This window comes from Ammodytes marinus, assembly GCF_949987685.1.
Source record: "Ammodytes marinus genome assembly, chromosome: 8".
Taxonomy (NCBI): domain Eukaryota; kingdom Metazoa; phylum Chordata; class Actinopteri; order Uranoscopiformes; family Ammodytidae; genus Ammodytes; species Ammodytes marinus.
In genome coordinates, this window is record NC_137212.1 from 16332940 (window position 1) to 16351773 (window position 18834).

General features: G+C 40.1%; 1 protein-coding gene across 1 annotated transcript in view; it reads left to right on the forward strand.

Annotated features, from left to right (window-relative positions):
- The window catches only part of usp13 (ubiquitin specific peptidase 13), a 32589-nt gene extending 13959 nt beyond the window's left edge, over positions 1 to 18630 (forward strand). The window contains exons 8-21 of the mRNA XM_080032240.1: positions 2 to 192; positions 1036 to 1107; positions 1429 to 1534; positions 2404 to 2529; positions 4083 to 4236; positions 4959 to 5133; positions 5269 to 5357; positions 7526 to 7639; positions 9985 to 10008; positions 10417 to 10560; positions 12991 to 13160; positions 14533 to 14725; positions 15420 to 15504; positions 15917 to 18630. Of these exons, the coding sequence (XP_079888366.1) occupies positions 2 to 192; positions 1036 to 1107; positions 1429 to 1534; positions 2404 to 2529; positions 4083 to 4236; positions 4959 to 5133; positions 5269 to 5357; positions 7526 to 7639; positions 9985 to 10008; positions 10417 to 10560; positions 12991 to 13160; positions 14533 to 14725; positions 15420 to 15504; positions 15917 to 16013 (1740 nt within the window). The 3' untranslated portion in view covers positions 16014 to 18630. The remainder of the gene's footprint in view (position 1; positions 193 to 1035; positions 1108 to 1428; positions 1535 to 2403; positions 2530 to 4082; positions 4237 to 4958; positions 5134 to 5268; positions 5358 to 7525; positions 7640 to 9984; positions 10009 to 10416; positions 10561 to 12990; positions 13161 to 14532; positions 14726 to 15419; positions 15505 to 15916) is intronic.
- Positions 18631 to 18834: the final 204 nt, after the last annotated feature.

An 18834-nucleotide genomic window follows, 5' to 3' on the forward strand; every position in this document is an offset into this window, starting at 1 on the left:
GACAGAGAATGGTCACAACACAGACAATAACTCCCGGCCGCGGGTCAGCGAGTGGGAGGTGATACAGGAGTCGGGCATGAAGCTCAAGGCAGTGTTTGGTTCTGGTTACACAGGCATCAAAAACCTGGGCAACAGCTGCTACGTCGGCACAGTAATGCAGGTTCTCTTCAGCATCCCAGACTTCCAGAGGATGTGAGTATCCTTGGATGACATTTTTCTTTAAAGAACACACAATATTGCATTGTATTTTATTATGTTTAATGTGTTATCATATACTGTATATTACTTTATGTGTAGACTTTTTTCCCATCACTTTTGTTTTGTGTTACATTTTTTATTGGGGTCAAAAAGACCTGTTTGTTTTTTGTTTGTTTTTTTAACACAGGAAAAACATACACTCTGAACAACCGTACACACGGAACAACCGTTTTTTTCCCATCACTTAAACGTAAACCAATCATCGACAAACTGCATCAAGAAAAATCTAAATAAAACAACAGTCACAATTTGAAACTAACTTGTAAAATTAAATGATGGATAGCCCAATATGACAACTTTTGCAATTGTTTAGCTGATTCAGTTGCTTCAAAGTCAATTTACAAGTATTTCTTATTCTGTCATCTCACTTGCATGTAATTATTATTGTATGTTTTCCTTTTATTTGTTCTGGTATTAGGTATGGAGGTAATTCATAGTAACACAAAACTAATGCTTAATTTTTTTTAAAGATATTTTTTGGGCATTTTTATGCTTTATTGATAGTGCAGAGAGACAGAGGTGAAATGGGGCAGAGAGGGGAGTGACATGCAGAGAACGACCGCGGGCGGGAATCGAACCCGGGTCTGCTGCTGGGCCCGGCCCTACCAACTGAGCTAAGGGCGCCCCCACTAATGCTTAATTTGACACAGCTCTTTGTATTTAAACAACTAACATTGCCACCAGCAGTAGCTGATAGTGTCTTTAGTACCACCTTGTGTTTCCAAAGGTCTTGTGTCTGTGTGGTGTCCAATGTGTGACAAGTACTTTGATCTTTAGGTATGTGGGTAATCTTCAGAGGATATATGACTATTCACCCCTTGACCCCAGCCAGGACTTCGCCACACAAATGTAAGTGACTCCAGTTTTACATAATGCAGTGTTAAAATACAAAAAACAAGTGAAAGTGTTTCCAGCTTCTTCTGTCTTGCCATGGGCTTCAATATGTTGAAAAAAGGGGCAGGCTTTTATGACACTGCAGATTTATAACAAGGCCAAGATGTGTCTATGAATCTTAGTATATAGAATATACATATTTTGTTGGATGAAAGTGTTTTTCCCCACATGTTCTGGTAAATACTTGTGTATTTCGTCATGTGTATGACGGAAGAACACAACAACAAAAATTGTTGTTGTCATGTTTATGCCTCTTTGTTTTTGTCTGACACACAGGGCTAAACTGGGACATGGACTGATCTCAGGCCAGTACGCCAAACCACCCATGAAATCTGAGCTCATTGAACAGGTGATGAAAGAAGAACACAAGGTATTAAACTGGGTATGTCCAGCTCCCAAACCAGGTCCATAACCGACAGAAGCATGTTAATACTGAGTGGTAGCAAAATTAGTGTTTTTCAATAAATGAGCAAACTGTTGGGGTTGCCAAGAGCTTTAGCTTGTCAGTTTGATGTTTTCTTAATTAAAACATGAAACTGCTTTTTTATAATGCTGTATATCTGTTTGTTGCTAATACATTGTTTGTTGCAGCTGGAGAATTGTTTATCGAAAAAAAGAAGATGTGATTTTTTAGATACTTTCCTTTGTCAAGTTTTCTTGAGCTCTGACCTTTTCCCTATAAGTCTGAAAATAGCTGTTGGCTGCAGAACCAAATATGCAACACAATTGTTTTTGAGCACATCTCAAGGCACAGCTCTATTGTGTTATTAACTAATTAACTGTGCTTTAGGATAATGTTTTGCTGCCTGCAATCTCGAGATCTTGAAGAGTTTAATTGATTTGTTTGGTTATTTGTCTACGTGTTTTGCTTCTACTAATTTCCAATGCATACAATATAAAAAGTATTGCCTTAACCATTATAATGACATAATCTCATTCAAATAGCTTTGTCAGTGTATTCCTTTGCCAAAGATTGTATTGTAACTTAGTCAACATGGAGAAGCAGGGTGAATAATGAATATTTCCACATTAGATGTACCTGTTATCATGTCTCTGTACTGCAGTTATGTAAAACTGCATAAACAGTTCTTCATATCAGATTCACTGGTATTCACTTGTACTGGCAGGCCTCCTAAAGCTGCTCTCAGTGTGTTATCTGCAACATTCGGCATTGGTCTGATGTCTTGCGAGACAGGTGAGTGGTCATGCACTGTCGATGTGTGATTGACGCCCCAAATCTTTTCATTCCAGCACCAGCAGAAGGGTATCTCTCCCCGGATGTTGAAGGCCATGGTCAGCAGGGGACACCCAGAGTTTTCTTCCAACAGACAACAAGATGCCCACGAGTTCTTACTGCACATGGTCAACCTGGTGGAGGTGAGTAAAGATAAATCTGCACTCTGTGCAGGTCAAAATATACAAAATGTATCATTCATACCTAAGAATCACGTGTTGAGGTATAATACTCTGTTGAGTTAATACATTGTGCAGTGAGAATTTAAGTATTAAATGTCAAGAGTTATTCACTGCAGTATGTTGGGAAAAGCCATAAAAGCCTTCCATATTTAAACAAAGGCAGGCAATGTGAAAACTATTTATTCCTTGGATGGTCAGGGCTGGTTACATATGAATGTTCTTTTATGCTACGAACACACAACAGAAAGGGAAGCTGCCTTTCATAGAACACATCGTGCCAAAAATCTTGAATTTTCTTTACTGTGGAATCTTAAAATTTTTACAATATGGTTGGGTCACGTCCGTCCCTTGACAGACATGTACTGCCAGTTCATTGAGAGGAACGGTTTGTTTTCACCTAACACTGCACACGGTCTCTTCGGTTGGTACATACACTTGGTGTGCTCTGATGTGTCTTTCTCAACCAGGATATATATATAGCTCATTGCTATCTGTTACACATGGGGGGCAGATAATGCTTCCTATTCTGTCACAGCCATGATACATGTCCTGACTGGGACCGGACATCTCCTCCACCTCATGTTGTGATCGTCAACAAAACACTCCAACCAGATCCTCTGAGCCCCAGTTTCTAATTTTTTGCCCTTTTATCTGTAGATTCCTCACAGAGCTTGTTCTCAAACTAGCTTTGTAAGTAAAAGGCCCTCACTGTCCTCCCCTTCCTTAGTGCACTTGCCTCAACAGCTGTCTGTAAACTAGATACAGATTTAGTTATCTAGACATAGCTAACTTAACTCAAGCCACTGTCATCAGCAACATTTTACTTTGTCTATGTCAGCCTGGCCATTCGGCCTGAGTATAATTGTAACGTTTATTTCTGTAGCTTCTCAGAATAGAAGGGCTTGGTTGCAGAAAGGCTGCAGTGCAAACTTGTGTGTTAAGTCACGATGCTGTCCGTCATCACAGTCTTCAAATAAACACAGTGTAAACCTCAAGGACCCCTGCTGTTCAAACATAGTGGGACGACACAGAGCCGCTCAGTCGTAATGATAAATGTGTCCGTAATTCTGAAAAGATGTAGCGCTCTCAGTCATGGTGGCTATGGTTAATTGAGGCAGTTCCTAAATTAAAGATTTGCATCTGCATTATGAATGATGGTAGAAAGAGATCTGGGTCAAACTGTAGTCGTGCCAGGAGGCTTTAATAGACCACAGCAAAGAATATCTTCTTGACAATAGTTGCATTTCAGGCCTCAGGCTGTCATGTGTCAGAGAAGCTTTACATGTTTATGATACATGTGAAGCTTCTGTACAGCTCTGACATAGACATACAGTTCAAATATATTTGGTTGATACAAGTTTTCAGAGATCAACACTAGCTAAACTGCTAAAACATATTCAGAGCTTACTAAAAAATTATGTTATTAAGACATCATTTGTACCTAATTTCATGACCTGTTTGTTGTTGATAATGAAAATCATCCTCTCATACTCCCCACAATGTTGTGTTAACAGAGGAACAGTGCAGGCTCTGAGAATCCAAGTGACGTCTTCCGCTTCCTGGTGGAGGAGCGAGTTCAGTGCTGCCAGTCACATCAGGTTCGTTACACTCAGCGGGTGGACTACTGCATCCAGCTGCCAGCGCCCATTGAGGCAGCCACCAATCGAGGTAAGGGAGCTCCTGCACACACACACACACACACACTCACACGCGCACACACACAAACACACTCGCGCGCGCACACACACACACGCACACGCACACGCACACACACACACACACACACACACACACACACACACACACACACACACACACACACACACACACACACACACAGTGGTTTGGGATAACACCACAGCTGCCTCTGATCGGTACAGCTGGCATGACGCCGGGCTCAGGTGGCACAAGCTGCTGGGAGAATCAGCAGGTCCTACTCTGAAAGGGCACAGAACGTTCCAGCTGAGATATGTGTCTTTCAGCATCAAAAGGTGTTACTAATTACACATTTTTGGCTCAACATAATACTGTTTATGACCAATTGTATAAACCAATATAAAGATATCTTAAGGTAGCTAACATCCGTGAAACATCGCCATATTAATGTGACATTGTCTGCATCTGTATAGTTATTGTATACATGTGACGTTGGTGAAGATGTTAGTCTCTGTCTGATGTGTAGATGGAAACAGACGCTGTCAGTCTTGTCAGCAGCCATCTTTAATGCTACACATTTAAATATTTTTTTTATGTTTAAATTGAATTTGTATAATCCTTGATATATCTCAAATCTAGATTCAAGAAAACTGAAAATCAGGATTGATGCTGATGTATTTGATGTACACATAATAGCTCAAAGTGTTAGTTTGTCTTTATTTTCATTCTTCCAGAGGAGCTGCTGGCATACGATGCCAAGAAGAAGGAAGCTGAGGAGAACATGCGGGCTCCACCTGAGCCGGTTAGAGCGCGGATCCCCTTCACCGCATGCCTACAGGCCTTAACAGAGCCGGAGAATGTCCCCGACTTCTGGAGCTCAGCGCTGCAGGCAAAATCAGCCGGAATAAAGTAAGCACTCTTTTCTGGGTTGTAGATTCTCTAGATTCTCTTGTTTTATCAGCTCACATCTTAAATTAAATTCAAACAAGATGTATTTCTTCTTTTAAAATTCCTTCTTACATTTATTGTTCTTTTTATTTGCAGAACTTGTCGTTTCGCCTCCTTCCCAGAGTATCTGGTTTTGCAGATCAAGAAATTCACATTTGGCGTTGACTGGGTGCCAAAGAAACTGGGTAACTTTCTGTCACCCTCCTCCACTGATTAATATGATTTAAAATGTCTTCAACTGCCCTCCACAAACTCTGTGCGCCAGTGCTGTAATTGCCCAGCAGAGAGCACTATCGCAACTGCAATTCAAAAGGCACATACAGTAGTAGGTGAAACTGCTGCCAGTACATTTTTGTCCAACTCTTTCAACCTGCAATTTTGGACAAATAGTCATAAACTACACCATCTCTCATTCTCTTATTTGGCATAAAGAGCTAATGGAGTTTTAAATGTAACTGGATACCAAAATTAATCAAATTCAATGACTCTTTGCCAATAAGGGTTTAAGCATTTTACTCTCTCACTGGTGAGATATGGCCACATAATGGGTGAATAGTGTAAACTGTTATCATCTTCAATATTATATTTGTGAGTTCCATATGTTGCCCATTATCACAGTTGTGTTTTGTCTGTGGCTAGTCACTTACACCTCCAGCTAGCTCTTGATAGTATCTCTCAGGGCCACATCCACTAAGAATGAGTTGCGTTCGCTAATAGCTCCGTGAATTGCGGCGAAATAGCGTCCGCAATCTGCCCCGTTTTAGCACTGATCCACAAAGGAATTTGCACTTAATACCGGCGCTAGCAAGCCCACAAAAACAACATTAAAGCTCCCATATTATACACTTTTCGGTACTATTATACACCATATTATATGGTCTTAGTGGTCCCTAATACGTTTTTCTTTAATTGTTTGCTGAAAAAAACGTTCAGATAATTTATTGTACTATGCTGATGTTCAGCTAATCTCACAATGGCCTATTTTGTAAAAAGAGCTGCAGCTCCCCTCGTAAATATACAATCTTTGAGCTGCCCCCACCCCCTGTCCGGAAGCGAAGCCAGATACGCCTCGCCCTCTGTCTGTCAGGGCCGTGGACCAATAAGAAATAGGGGTGTGGGCTGCACAGTGGAAGCTTCTGGCTTTCCAGTTTGTGAGGTCAGAAACGAGGAGAATTCTGACTGGAGTATATTGGGGGGGAGGGTGGGGGTTTCAGAAAGGGGGAGAGTGAGAAAAGGAGAGATTGTTATTTTTTAAATATTTTGGCAGTCTCTAGGAGTCTAGGCACACCGTGGACCCATGGATATGTTAGAACACATTTAAAAAGTGCATTTAGCATAATATGTGAGCTTTAACAAAGACATTCTAATCCCACTTCTGTGCTGGAGCAAGTGATGCAACATTTGGATATGTTATCCACACAGAGCTGTAGGAGAAGGGCTCATGGATCCATGTCATTAACTTGATGCACTGTGATAATTGCACTATGAAGAAAAATTGTGTTGCGCGGGCACAGTGAAGATACGCAGCAGGCAGTAACTGGTCTCTTCCTAGGCAGGACTGTTTCAGGCAGCTTGGTGCCAAGACGATTGGCTAGGATTTGATGGTGATGAATGTTCTATAATCTGCTTCACATCCACACAGGTGGGCTGTTAAACACAGATCACAGCTTTATACGGTGACATTGTTTTTAATAAAGCAGCCCTTATTGAATAAACCTGAGCTCCATTATAACTGTTTTTTGTACACAATCCACTTCCTGTAGATTTCCCCCCATAATATAAATCAATATCAATTCAAAATAATTTAAAGCTCACAAGTGATGAAGAGAGAGAGAGAGAGAGAGAGAGAGAGAGAGGGAGACAAAGAGAAGCGTAGTACTAGTATAGAAAGATTGTGTGACTTTAGTACACGAGTTTCATTCATTCAGTAACTGCTCTACTAAAACGGCCTGTTGCAATAAGCGCTTGCCTTTGAGGATAAGGTGCTATTTGCAACGAGGCTTATTTGCATAGGAAGGGAGCAATTCTGAGCTGGATTTTGAATATTCCCTCATGTAAACACATTCAAATGGCCCCCTGTCTGCTCGGCAGGGCAGTTTCAGTGCAGTCTGCGGCTGCGCGCATTTCCCCCTTTCCACGTGCTCTGTGGATAGGGCGCTATTTCCTCTCATTTGCACCTCTTTAGCAGCAGTAAAAGCGGTGCAACCCTTTAGTGGATGTGGCCCTCAGTGTATTTGTGAAACTTCTTTGTAAGTCTATGTGATAAAATCATTGCAACCCTAAGATGTTCCCGGAACAACAGTTGTCAATGCATTTCTCAGTTATTTTGTAATATTTGGCTATTCCTATACAGACTTGGCCATAGACGTTCCAGACTTTCTGGACCTAAGCCGGATGAGGGCAACGGGACTGCAGGCAGGTGAAGAGGAGCTTCCGGACCTCATGCCTCCCATCGTGCTAGCTGAAGGTAGGTCACTTATACTGCAAAAGTGGTTTAACCTGTGTGTAAATGTCTATATGTAATGTATGCATTGACAGATATCTCAAAAGTAATACAATAGTAAAATAGTGTCAAGGGGATGTTGCCCCTTTTATCTGACATTTTAATCTTTAGTCATTATCAATGAAGACTTGGGAACACACATTGGCACCAACATAGGATTCTGTTTCAGATGTATTCTACTGTTTTCAGATCAGGCAGTCATCCATTTATCTCACCGAGAATTCAATCAGAAGGACCACATGGTCACAAGCCCCCTTACTCACTAACAGTGGCGTACAGGATAATTTGCATTTATTTGTGAATGTAAATGCACTCTAAATGGCACTCTTTACTACTGTGAACATGTTGGCTCTTCATCTTCAAGTTCACAATCTTAATCCTTAAATTTAGAGGGCATTGTTTTCCCTGAGCGCCTGTTTATTAATATACTTTTCACCCTAATAGCCAAACATATTTGTTCCATCTTACTATATACATGAAGTGTACATACTATTAGAAACACTTCTCAATTATGAAACATTGTATATCAGATGTGTGTTGTTCCAAGGCTGCAACCTGACCTGGGTATTTTTGTGAATGACAAATTATCCGTGAAATCGTCTCTAATTTGATGTTCTTCTCATAGCCGTCCAAGTTTTATCTTAGGGGAATATTGAATGGAATCCCACGGGAAATACATGCTCATTCAGTTAATACAAACTGTTGTGTTCACAGTGTGGCTAAACCTAATAAGTTACAATGATTTTATAAGATCCTTTTGTAATACACTACCATGGGCTGTGGGAATAACCCACTAGAGGCTAGCAAGTAAGTTTTGGAGCACAAGCAGTCTTGTTGTTGCTTAAAACATTGTTGATACATAGACTGCACCAGACTGTTAGTTTAGTGATTTTTCCAGTATTACATACAGTGTGCTACAGCCTTTTCGTCTGCCCTTCTTCTTGAATACCTACACTAAAACCTCCCTCCTTTTTGTTTCACTCTTTGCCTCTGTCTCCTCTGTGATTGTAATTCCTGCTTTCATTACATTGTTTGTAAATTTCAGATACATCAAGTTATCAGTTTCCTTCTTAATATTTTAGCAGGTGGTTAGCACATCTGGTCCTGTCACTCTCAAAGTCCAGACTCATAACGTGGTCCAAGTCATAGTAACTTCTTAAAGCAGCCTTTTCTGGGCTTCAAACATTGACTGACCCATGAAGGTGCGTCACATACTCATTCAGAAAGCTGCTTTTGAACAGGTTTGTCTGAGTATGCCTTCATTTGAAAGAAATGCATTTGGGACTCTTCACAGTCTTGCACATTGAAGCGTACTTTCTTTGAGCTGAAACTAGAGCTTTGCATATCTATGCCTCACAGCAGTAAGCTGTGCTGCTATCTTGGAGGGCCACAGCAAAACCGATGCATGAAAATATGAGTAAATGTTTTTTGGATGTAGTAAGTTTGAGATGGCAGAGTCATTTATAGCTCTACTTTGCACTTTTCTCCTTTTTGCACTTATGGCAGAGCTTCTCGTTCTATAGACAGACGTTATGATGAGTGCCAGAGTGTTTATCTTGCGGTTTAAACTGTGAAATGGAAAGAGGTCAGAGGGGGTGATGTGCTGTTTTCAGTACTGTTCCTGATTTATGTATTTATTTCACATTTATATGATGAGTTTTGTCGCTTGCAAATTAACCACTGGCCCATTACCTCCATTTGGCATCAGCAGTGACAAATCATTGGTCAACCTTATGTCTCCAAACGACTTCAGTGCTTGTCATTGATTACACAGCACTGCACTAATGCGTTTTCCTGTGTGCTGCTTGAATCATATTAGTTCTCATTGGTCTGTGTATCATCAATTCATTCAATGAACCCTGACCATTAAGATAATGGAAGACGTTTTTCTGTTATTTTTCCATTGTTCTAAAGCACACAAACAATCTGCTAAAACCATATAGTTATTGATTCGTTTCAGTTGCTAATTTTATTTTGCCTCTTGGCCTCTTAGTAGAATAACAATGGAGAGCAACAACACAGAGAACAATACTGCTGCCTCTCTTGCGCTTTTTTGGCCACACATGGAACATCCTGGTCCTGCTGCTGCAGCACTGCTTCTAAGGACGTCATCCAGCTCACGTTGTGTATCCGTGCGTGTGCGCGTGTCATCTCATTAGCATCTGTACCATGCCCGGGCCATGTCATCTGTAAATGATTAAACACTTGTATAAATGAAAGTACACAACCCGCATACAAACATAGGTAAAACAGACAAAACTGGTGATTTTTGTGCCATCACCTGAAATAAGTTTATTTTCCTCTTTCAGATAACTCCATGAGCTCCGCAGACTGTGAGTATTTCATTTATTTAGCCAATTACTTACTTAAATGTTTATAAATATGAACACGTACCATCTTTATAAGTTATAGCCATGTATTTGATGAACCAAGCAAAAGGGATGAATACTGTGGAGCTTAACCTCTGACCATGTATGCTTGAGCTGCAGCTTCTCTCTACCTCCAAACAAACTTATCTTTTCATGTGGCTCCGCTTATAATAGCCACACTACTTAATCTACTTGACAAATCATTCCCCGATAAAGAAACTTCCCTAAGGCTGAACTCTTCTTTGTTTAATGAGGCCCAAAGAAAGAGCTCCCAAAAAATATTGTTTGGTTGATAAAACTGGAAGGTTACCAGTTGTGTTGAATCAGCAGCTGCTGGGTTTTTAGTTATTGATGTCGGTTTTTTGTCCCCAGCTCCGGAAATAGACGAGGCAGCAGTAATGCAGCTGGCAGAGATGGGCTTTCCTCTGGAGGCCTGTAGGAAGGCAGTGTACTACACAGGCAACATGGGCCCCGAGATGGCCTTCAACTGGATCATAGCCCACATGGAGGAGCCTGGTAAGGCTATGTTACTGCATTTAAGTATTAAGTTTGACAGACACGCATTTTTCTTCTTCTCACATCAGGGTCTTTATCATTTTAAAGTAGATCAGCACATGGGAGTCAGCAAAGTCATAGTTTTACTTGAACAGGAAGACCGGCATGTGGCTACATCCTTACACCATAGACCTTGTCTCAGACTCTTGTCTTTTCCTTCTTTTCTGTTTGAAAATGCCAAAATATAATGAAAACAACAAAAAGGCGTGATTCACAAAGGTCTGCCATGTTTTTTTCCACATTTGTCAGGGGGGCACTTTGCAGATACCTCAGTTTCTCTAATTGAAGATGCTGCATCATTTCTCTCAACCACTGAGTGTGACTAAGGGGTTGATGCCTTTTTATGTTGTATAATTATATAGGGTGCCTCCCTGGCTGCCCTCAAAGAAGTCAAACAATTTGATACATTTCTAAAAACGCCAAAGGAGGAGTGTTAAGGAGTGTTGAGGGTTAAAGAGGTAACTGTAAAAACCCAAAAAATAAAAATACTGGTGACAGATAATAGATAATAGAGCAGCAGCTGAACTTAAAGTTCTCCAGTCTACAGACTTCATGAGGTATTGGCATTTACAAATGGAGAGGCTGTTTCACAGGGCAACTCAAGCATTCACATGATATTTTTCAGCTCACATGTGAAGACTGTGTCATGCTATTTATTTTCCTACCGAAGACGTTGTTTAAGCAAATCTGCCAAAAAATGCCTGACAATCTGAGTTTGCAAATGTAACACATTACATCCCTTTGTGTACTGTGGATGTATATCTCTGTATGTCTATGTGAGAGGTCATCAACCGAAACTTTGTCTCTTGTAGAGCTTCTCAGCAGCAGAGACATTCCCTTGAGGCATTGACTTGTGTCACTTTCATTTCCATGGTTGGCTTTAAAAGTGTCTCTACAGTGGGCGGCAGTGGCGAAGTGGGTAGGGAGATCGCCTCTGGAGTGCAGGGTCGGAGGTTCGATCCCCCGTCTCCCCGCCACATGTCGAAGTGTCCCTGAGCAAGACACTGAACCCCAAATTGCTCCCGATGGTTCAGAGAGCGCCTTGCATGGCAGCTACTGCCATCGGTGTATGAGTGTGTGTATGAATGGGTGAATGTGGTAAGATATGTAAAGCGCTTTGGGGCTGAGAAAATCGGCTAGAAGGCGCTATATAAGTCAAGTCCATTTACCATTTACCATCTAGTGGAGGGAAAATTGGAGCCTGTTAGTTTTTAAATGGGCCCTAATGCATCTGCAAAATTGGCTGCATTCACATTCAATTAAATTAGTAAAAAAGTCCGTCCAGAGGTTACATACCCTTCTCCTGCCTCATCCACATTTGTTTGGTTTCTTTCTGTTACCATTAGCATCAAAAAACTTTTCACCAAATAATTTTTTCAATGAACTTCCATGTAACATTTCTTTTGACTGAGGTGAACCCTAGAGTGCTGCATTTGCTCCTTGTTTTTATAAAAGGCAAATTTACAAAGCAAGCAAGGCCACTTAATTACACTTAATCATTATGTCATTATTCAATTTAAATTGATTTGGTAAAAATAAATAAAAAATAAGGCAATCTTTCAAATTTGATCTTAGAATTTTAATAATAGCAATCATTTTACAATCATTTAACCCAACTTGTGTACATGCGATGATAAGTTCCAGTGCCTTTAAGACACCTGTCTCCCTGTCTGATAAAAACAACAGCTTTTTGGGTAATTAAAAGGACGCAAGACAAAGAAGGCTGTGATGGAGCCTGGGAGAGGGAGATAAGTGGTGCGCATTTTCATTTATGGCAAGGACAGAAATGAAGGCTGTGTTTATGGTCAGTAGAGTTATCACAGTAGGAATGTCCTTGTTCACTTCACCTTCATTAAATCCGTTAAAAGTGCAAAAGGCATTGTAGTTCACTTAGAAATAGAACTTTGTACTTAGTTGTAGTCTTCGTTGAGGATGCTTTTCAACAGTTTTTCCGAAGTGCAGTTATATCAGCGGTCAGAAATTCTGTCAGCAAATTATCCAAGAGGAAGCAAAAGAAGGTTAGAAAAGGCATAGAGGAAAAGACAGCATAAACACAAGGTGCTGGTGAAAAGACAGAAATTGAGACATTTTGCAGGGCTTCGACGGCTCAATGTTCCCCAGATTTATACAATACCAAATGGGAAAATGGGGAAGGCAGAAACTGTATTTTGGTTTGGCCAGTACTAAAGTGGATAGGCCATATTTTTTCTAGAAAAATGCACTTGTGTAAATTTAATCTTAACAGTTCAATATGATTATTTTTATTATGGTGTTTTTCAATTTATGGTAGTGACACATTTTGGGAGAGGTGTATTATGTTCATTGATTTGGTTAAAATTAAATTGAGAGCTACACGTTTCATTATTATTTTTTCTCTCTCTCTTTTCCCAGACTTTGCAGAACCTCTCGCTCTGCCCTCCATGATAGATCCTGGTCCCTCCTTCAGTGACAGTCCCATGGGTGCCACCCCACTGGATAACTCGCCCCCTGAGGAGAGCATCTCCATCCTCATTTCCATGGGCTTCCCCCGCGCTCACAGCATCCAGGCGCTCAAAGCAACGGTCAGTCTCCTGCCCACGCTGTTCATGATTGCGATATTGGGTTTGCGATAACGGTGAATTGTTTTGAATGACCAGAGCATTTGGATTATGACAGAAGGGAAAGAGCAGCAATTCCAGAAAGTCAGACTTATGTGGATGACGCTCATTCTTAAATCTGTGGCTCACAGAGATAATAAAAAGTTTCATTGGATTAAAAAAAAGTAAAGTCAAGAGAAAGTCTGAGAACAAAGAACCACCCACAATGTTTGAGTGGTCTGGGTAGTGCAGTACAAGAACATCACAGCAATGACTGTAATGCTCAAAGCGTCATTAAAGTGTCACCCCCTCATGGCAAAGCAGGAAGGTTGGCATGAAGTCAGGTGGTGTTTGAAAGAGGGCAAAGAGGGGGTGAGATAAGGCATACAAAGCTCTGTCTGGCCTACTTGTTTGCTTTCCAAGCTGCAAATTTAATATGCCCAACATGTCAGAGTGATTAAAGATGTCTGGCCTTCATGGTGTTTACAGATAGTCCTAGCAGCATATGGACGCGGCTTCTAATGCAGCCTTTGAGGTTCAGGAACAAGATCTGCCTCTGTGACATGTTGGGCCATTTAATCCTCACATGTCATAAATAAAGTGATAATAAATGTGCTGTATTGATTTTTCATTTTGAATGAAAGGTAATACGGTGGTTAAAAATGTATCAGCTCTTTTCTTTCGAAACGGCCCCTGATTCTCACATTTCATGTTTCATTTTTCATATTTCAAACTGCCCCCTCAGCAAAACATAGCCCAGCAGACTTTTATTGAGACATGGAACAGATACCAGGCAGTTTGTCATCATCCCTAACTGTGTGATCCATCATGCTGTTAAGAAAAAACAAACATTGGGAGGTGGATGAAGGTGTGAAGTGGAAAGAGCTCTCGCTGCTGTTTAAGAATTGGCCCAAGATTAGGAGGAGGATCTTTTTTATTTTTTTTATTCTCAAACTCAGTGACCTGACAGAAAAAGCTTCCTCAACCGCCAATCTAGACAGACATTTGCGAACAATCACACCTCTATTTTGGATTAAAAACAGATATCCTGAGGGGGACCTTGGCCTAGATGGATGTTTACCACCTCACGGATACATGCTTGCTTATTCTGAGGAGCTACCTAAAGATACAACAGCGAATAGAATATAACATGATAGAATATGAAAATGTATTATCCAGCGCCTTGATTGTCATTGCTTTGTATCTGTTGGCGTTATGTCTTCATTTTGCAGTTATATTTCCTGTTAATAAAGTGTCAAAAATCGTTAACTTTTTCATCAATTACTGGTTTATTAAAGGCATTTTGGGTTGGAACCTCAGTGAAAATCTGTAGTGACCTTTGAAATGGTTCTTTCAGAACAATAACCTAGAACGAGCTCTGGACTGGATATTCACGCACCCAGAGGAGGAGGAGAGTGATGCCCTTTCAGATATGGCTGACACAACAGAGCCCAATGACAATGCTTTCTCTAACGCCAACTCTCACAGCGACTCCACACTGTCTCCGGACAGAGACTCGTCGGGCCCCCGGGTCAAAGACGGACCCGGACGTGAGTGACTTTATTTATCATCTATACTAAGCAATGATTGGAGAAAAAAAAATACAATAAAATATATATAAATAAATATATTTGTATTTTGTTTTACAAGGCAAATCCCTGCTTTACTTAATGAAAATAGGGTCAGAGTAACAAGGGCGTTTTCTGCATCCTGATTTCACCGGGGTGTTATAAACTCTCACAGTCTCACAGTTTACCATCAGCTCCAATTACTGTCTGCAGCGTAGTCTGGTGCTGCTAGCCACTGAAAACATAACAAAAAATGTACAGTGAACATAATTGAACTGTAACGACAACCATGCAAAGTTGTGGAGGAAAACTCCACTCCTCAACTTAACGCTCTTCACTATTATTGGCCGAAGCGTACCCTGGACTGTCCTTGCCACAAGAGGACCCTGTTTTCTGTTCACTATAGTAAACAGTGGGTTCGTACAGAGAGAACAACATCTTTAAAAATTATTTTAAAACTAATATTGAGCAATTTATTTCTGTATGTTTTATCTTTTTGATTATGCTATGCCAGACCTATAACTTGAGGGAATTGTCAGCAGCCATTTAATCTTCTGGTCAGCACATATGCTCAATTTATTTAAATGTCTTTCTACTGAGGATGTTAATTGAAACGGGTTGTGTAACTGATGGTTTGACATTTAGCAGTTCTGATATCTTGATGTCCCTTTTTTAGGTTATGAGCTCTTTGCTTTCATCAGTCACATGGGCGCATCCACAATGTCTGGACATTACGTTTGTCACATCAAAAAGGAGGGAAGGTGAGCTGCGTGCCTATTCAATGCTTTATATTAATTTAGTCCATTGTGGCACACAACGGACAGATTATTGTTGATGACAATGAGGGACTTCCTGTGACTCACAAAAAAAAAGTTTTCTGATCGTAATGTGTTTTGTTTTTTTACTTTTATGTCAATCATTTCAGGAACTAGATTTTCTAAAATGAAAAATAAAAAAATCAATTCATATTGGTTTTATTGTTAATATTTTGCAACTAGAATTCTGAAAATAAATTATTTGAAATGGCAGGAACAACATTTTTAGACTGAATGAAAAAGATTAATTGTCCAATTCACCCCTGTCCTCACAGCAGTCCGCTTTGAAAGAAGTGACAATTGAAAGCATTCTGTAAGGCAATGTGTATTTTTCCACTTATGTTCTTTCTTCTGGTAGGTGGGTGATCTACAACGACCACAAAGTTTGTTTGTCAGAAAGGCCTCCAAAAGACTTGGGCTACATCTACTTTTACCATCGACTGTCTAGCAGTTAAACAAAATTCCTTCACCCGCTCGCCTCCACCATGCAACCTTTTAAATGAACCGTAGTCATTCACCCCTGTGGACTGGCAGACGACCTCAATAACAGCAACAGCGGAATCAATGGAAATAACCTCTCAGACCAGCTGCTCGCCTTACTGTGATGTCATTCAGGAGCAACCATAAACACTGGTCAAAAAGGGAAAGCAATGTGCTTTTTGTGCTTTTCGTGTGACGTTCTGCTTTTAATGTGTATCTCAGTGTTGATGTTTCAGAAAATACATTTTCTTGATAGCCTGTACAGGGAGATGTGTACAATTGCCACTTCGACAAAATAATGTCACATATCGAATCTCATTGTTCCTTCTATATGCCTTCAGCTACTGTTCCAGCATTTTCAAAAGTGGTACATTTTATAAATGTATATTGAAATGAGAGTGCTTCACTGCCAACCCTGACACTGCAACAGCAAACCAGAAAATGACTGCACTGCTGGTGGCTTTGCATTCTACGTTGAAAAAATAATGTTTTTTCTTATCCAGGAAATAGAAAGGACAGACAATAATTCAAATATATTGGTTACACTAAGAGAAATAACCCACATACTGGATGCATGTTTCAGACTGAAGGAGAACACCAGGAAGTCCAGGAACAACTTAGTCAGCATCACCTGAATAATGTCTCAAACCTGCCCCAGTTTTACCTAGAGAGGATGTGCAAGTTTCCTTTTTTAATTAGGAACTTTCCAAGGTAGACTGGCTAAGATCTCAAGTATTTTTCTTTCCCAGCACAACTTAAATTAGTTCATAATTTGCTCTGTATGCAGTCATAAGTGGACTTTTTATTCACCAGCTAAGCAATTGAATGTGTTATCTTAAGTTCAACTTCAGTGCAGCTGAATCTGTAAATCCTTGAAGTGGCCACAAGTCTATTAACAGGGGGGGCATTGCATATAACTGATGCCTCATTTAAGCAAAGCTGTGCTTATTTTAAGGTGGCTATCAAATTGTTGGTGTACATGCAAGTTATATAGAAGTCCACAATCCTGCAGTGAACTTATTTCAATTATTGCACAATATTTGCATAGTAGGCAAGAGTTTGAACTCTCAGAAGCAGCCGGTCCAGTTTGGATCCTTTATAACTCTGACAGATTCAGACTATGCCCCCTAAAGTTAAAATTAATGGTTTGCTTCACCTGTTGCCACTTTTTCTTGTTCTTTTTTATTTACAGGTCAGTTAATCTGAACAGTTTTTACATCTAAAATAATATACTCATCTGACCTAATCTACTCAAACCTACCAGACAGTGAGCTGCATCTCCTTTAAGATGTGCATTCTTATACTAACAGATTCGTTGGAGTGCTGAATGTATAACTTCATGGTGCTCACTGCAACCAAAACCTCCTGTTCAGCTTTAATACTCGGAACGACTCAAACTCACAATGAACGCAGAGCTTGCCCTTGCTGTTTCGTCACTATAACCTCAAACTCAGACGGACAGATTCAACGTAGATATTATGTACTTGTTTGTCAAATATTTGTGAATTTACAGCCTCTTGAATGTCAACATTATACAGTATATGGTTTTATCTGACACATCTCAAACAACGTAATTCTGCAATGTGTTTGTCTTGTATAAGTGTCACTAACATCTAATTCCAGTTTAGTGACCCTGGCACCCAGTGACACTGTCTGTCACTCAATGATGCACTTTTGGGTGCATATTTTAAAAGGGGAATTCTGCTGAAATTAGACTCTATAGTATTCTGTAAAAGTCAACATTGAGCTACATTTTGGAGTCATTACCTCTCATAATCAAGGACAAAATGAAACAGTTCAATAATAAAGTTAACATTACTCCATGCCTATTAAAAGTCGAACATGGTAAAAGATAGCAAAGAAATACGATTGTCCTTAATGATGTCTTCTCAGGTAATGCTTTTTGAAAAAGTCAGTGTCTTTCCTTGAGGGCTACAGTTAAATCAATCTTCATGGATGCTTTCAGATAAATAATCATTTTACAGAATACCTTCACATTTCAGCAGAGCTCCCCTTCAGCAACACTGTGCCTCGACTTCACTAGGTTTTGTTATATCTCGACTCTATCCTCTTCATCAGATACTACTTGATAAACTGCTGCAGTGTTCATTGTCTATGCAGGGGGGGATTTTAAAAGGTCTTTCTATGCAAGTCTTGTGTTTCTTCCGTTCTTCCGGTTAAAAGGTATTTTTTCAAATCCTGGTCTATAACCCTGTTCCTGCTTTTCATGACCGGTGAATGGGCGATAGGCTAAGCTTGTCGCTTGCTCAGTGATGTTTAGTGATACATGTCTTCAGGTATTCTGTGCAATTTATTTGTATTCCTTTTTGTCACCCCCGTTCTACTGATTTGTCTTTCTATGTTCGTCGTTTTGTTTTAGCTTTCCCTTCAGCTCGGTCTCTTTCATTCATTTCCCGTTCTGTTGCCGTTACGGTTCAATTTGTCGCTTAAAAGCTTTTTCACTGTCAGCATGTGCACTAGACGTTGACATTTAGTCATTTGGATTGTACAATTGTACTTTGGTGAGTTTTTTGTCTTCTCTTTTTTCATTTAACTAAATGTCAAAAAGGTTCTTCACCCGTTTTTACTCTGTTGCCTTTTTTTTGCAAACAAGTTTGTTCCAATTCTGTAGTTTTCATTAAACAGTTTTCCTGAAAGGATTATTTTACGTTGACTTTTGTAATGTATGCGTTTATCCACATATGGTTTCGGTGTATGTGAATAGAGTAGCTTACTGACAATATACTCACTGGCACTGTTTACTTATGAGATTTGGATAATTAAATAAACGACACC